Source organism: Poecilia reticulata, linkage group LG4, assembly GCF_000633615.1.
Source record: "Poecilia reticulata strain Guanapo linkage group LG4, Guppy_female_1.0+MT, whole genome shotgun sequence".
Classification (NCBI taxonomy): domain Eukaryota; kingdom Metazoa; phylum Chordata; class Actinopteri; order Cyprinodontiformes; family Poeciliidae; genus Poecilia; species Poecilia reticulata.
The window spans coordinates 7,162,304-7,165,461 of NC_024334.1; the positions used below are offsets into that span (position 1 = coordinate 7,162,304).

Below are 3,158 nucleotides of genomic sequence, written 5' to 3' on the forward strand. Positions count from 1 at the left end.
TCACACACACACACATTCACACTCTGATCAGGTCTGGTCTATCACACCAGCCAAGGCCTATGTCAAGCTGAATATTGCTCTTAAAGTTCAGGTCTTCTGCCAGCGTCTCTGTGCATCTTCAGTAAAAACTCTTAAATGATGTTGTTGCATTTTCATAATCTGAAACTGAAAAAAAAAACATGTGCTGCAGGTCTTCAGTGGTGAATYTTTGGAGATTTTTATTTTGTAACTCTGTTAAATACTCCTTACTGTACRTATTGGCAAGATAAACTTTGACCCCCTCCTTGTTTGCCACAGTTCCAACTGTTTTAARCKTYTTAGCTATTGCATTTTYACATTTTTWGCTGTGTTCTTCAATGAGTTGAGTAACTTCATTAATAATCTAGAACTTCCTGATGGGAAATACCATTTCCATTTATACTTCAGTATAGTTTTTTTTTTCTCCAATGCAAACCTTTGAAAATGTCATATTTAAACATACATGTGAGATTCTCCAAAAAACTGATTGGATAGATATTGCACCAACCATCCATGCATCCTCACCTCCTCTTGCTCCTTCTCCAGCCAGGCACTCAAAGAGGAGGTGAGGAGGGAGCTGTCACCATGGGGGGGAAGCGCTATCTGTCCAGGAACGTCGGGCTTCCTGTAACATCATCCCCCCCAGGTTCAGGCCAACAGAGACGGGTAGGGATCGACGGCAGCAATGAGAGGAGGCAGAGGAGTGTGTGAAACAATGTGTAGGATTGTGGCTCTAAATCTGCCCCCCCCCACACACACACACACACACACTCCCCCGCCTTCAGCACACACGGCTCTGGCAACATGATATGATGGCAGACAATAACCACAACCACCAGCGAAGCAACTCAGTGAATCAAGAAGTTTCTGAATTTCTTTGTGTGTGTTTGTTATTTTGCCGTGGAATAACTCAAGCAGTGCACATGTTTTGCATTTCAGTTCAGCCCAGTAGCATTAATATTYGGAACCACTGCAAATAAATGATTGTAGGTCCATTTTACAGTCTGGGTTATCATTTCCACTTGGGTTTTTTTGTTTTTGGAGATGAAGAGTCATTTCATTCAAACTTAAATAAGTAAAAAAYAATAAATACTGTTATTAATAAAAACTGAATAAATACTCCATATTGCTTTTTTTGGGGGGGGAGGGGTATGGTTACTTTGTCAATCAGTGTTTATTAATTTCATGATTTATTTACAATTGTATTTCCTTGTTTATTTCATAATTGTGTTTTATTTTGCAACACCTGTATTTTGTAAAGCTACCTTGCGTATTTTGTGGATTTTTTGTTTGTTTGTTTGGAGTGCAGTGAGCAGGGAGTACTGAGAGGCTGCAAATAAGCCTGTGAAATACATAAAGCAACTTATTTTGACATGGTACGTCATGGTGTGTGTTTACATACCATGTCAACACTTATTTTGACATTGTATGTCAAAATAAGTGTTTCAAAATAAAACCCCTTTTAGAAGTCTGTAAAACTGATTGACAAAATATCCTCCTCATTATTTATTYATTTTAAATGTATTATGGTTTTATTTCATCGGGATGTTTATTTGTTTGATGGAGTATTTTTTTTWATATTTCTCAATAACAGTATTAATTTATTTAATATTGAATGAATGCCTCCTTTTTTCTTAGCTTAATGCATGACTCAGACTTGGTCTGTGTCAGGATTTAGAGTAAGACAAAATGCAGTATGTCAGCAATACTCAGATTTTTTTTAATAAGGTTTAAATTATTCAAAATATCTAGCATAAATGTATATATATAACGCTTAAAATCATAAGAAAAAAAAACCTCACCTTGTACAAAAGCAGTGACTTCCTCTCACCTGACTGAGAGATGCACTTATTGTAGTTTGACTTTTCTCTGATTGCCTGAGTGTTTTAATTGTGTTTAGAACTTTCAATATGATGTTTTTTGGAAAAATTACTTGAATGTTTGTGATTTTCTTAAATTCAGCATACTTTACAATGTTTTCCTGCACTATTTCATGTATGGTAATGTGTATATTTATGTTCAGTGCTATGTTTCTGATGTAATGTGGTTYAAATAAATTTAGTACCTGACCTGCTTCTTTGTCTTTGCAGTCTGACTTGCTGGCTACAGTTGCTGTTAAGTTCAGAAAGTTTAGTTATTGAAGGTTTTTTGGTCTCCAAGTCAATGTTATTTATACTTTATCTTTTGTTGATAAATAATCAAACGATACAAAAAGAAAAGACTAATGATATCGATGGTTAAAATAAACATTTTGAAAGTCTCAGAGATTCCAGAATCTCCTGCATATAAAAACTGCATTTTAATATTACCCAGAAGTTGCATAGTTCTTTCGTTTTTCATTATGAAATGACAACTTTTCATAGACTTGTGTAACTTTGCCTCAGACTCTGAAGACATGACAAAGTCCCAATATGTGGTTTTATTGAGCAATATGTGTTTTTGATTTTATTGCTGTGGTCACATGACCTTTATTGTTYGCACTCTATTTCATTGTGAAAGCAGCTTTGTGTAGTGTACAATGTCCAAGATATTTTTTTTTCCTTTGGGACAATAAAGTATCTATCTTTCTATTTTAAACACTAACCTTATTCGTTATTTTTAGTTCTGTAAGATACATTAGTCATTACTGCCAGATACCTCACCTGCTTCCTGCTGCACTTCTTACCTTTGCGATGTGAAATGTGTTTTCTCATTGGAAGAAAACCAACAGAAGTCTCCTCATATCCTGSAGGCTGAGAGACATTTGACCTGATTCCCATCCTACTCATTGCATATCATGGYGTGACAAACATGTCGCTCATACAGCCTTGTTTGTTAAAGTTACCATTGTTTGTTTAATCACTGCTGTACTCATATTTCAGCTAGACCAACCAAGTATGCTGAACGTTGTCTTTTTGTTCCTAGATCCAGGTTAAAACATAGAGGACAGCAAACTTTTGTAAAAGCTGCTCTAAAATTCTGGAATTGAATACCATTGCATATTTGGATAATTAAAAACTTTGTTTAAAACCCATTTAATTTCACCTACTTGCAAACCTGTTGATGTTTTTCTGCCTGAAATGGCATTCTTTTGTGCTTATAGCTGAATATCACTTTTGTCAGCTCTTGTGTTCATATATAAATTGACTTACCAGAACTCG

General features: G+C 35.3%; 1 protein-coding gene across 2 annotated transcripts in view; it reads left to right on the forward strand.

Moving 5' to 3' along the window:
- Nucleotides 1–2,092, forward strand: part of armc9 (armadillo repeat containing 9) — a 33,583-nt gene extending 31,491 nt beyond the window's left edge. For both annotated transcript variants that reach the window (XM_008406811.2, XM_008406812.2), the window contains one exon: nucleotides 565–2,092. In XM_008406811.2, coding sequence (XP_008405033.1) covers nucleotides 565–587 — 23 coding nt within the window. In that variant the 3' untranslated portion in view covers nucleotides 588–2,092. The remainder of the gene's footprint in view (nucleotides 1–564) is intronic.
- The last annotated feature ends 1,066 nt before the right edge of the window (nucleotides 2,093–3,158 follow it).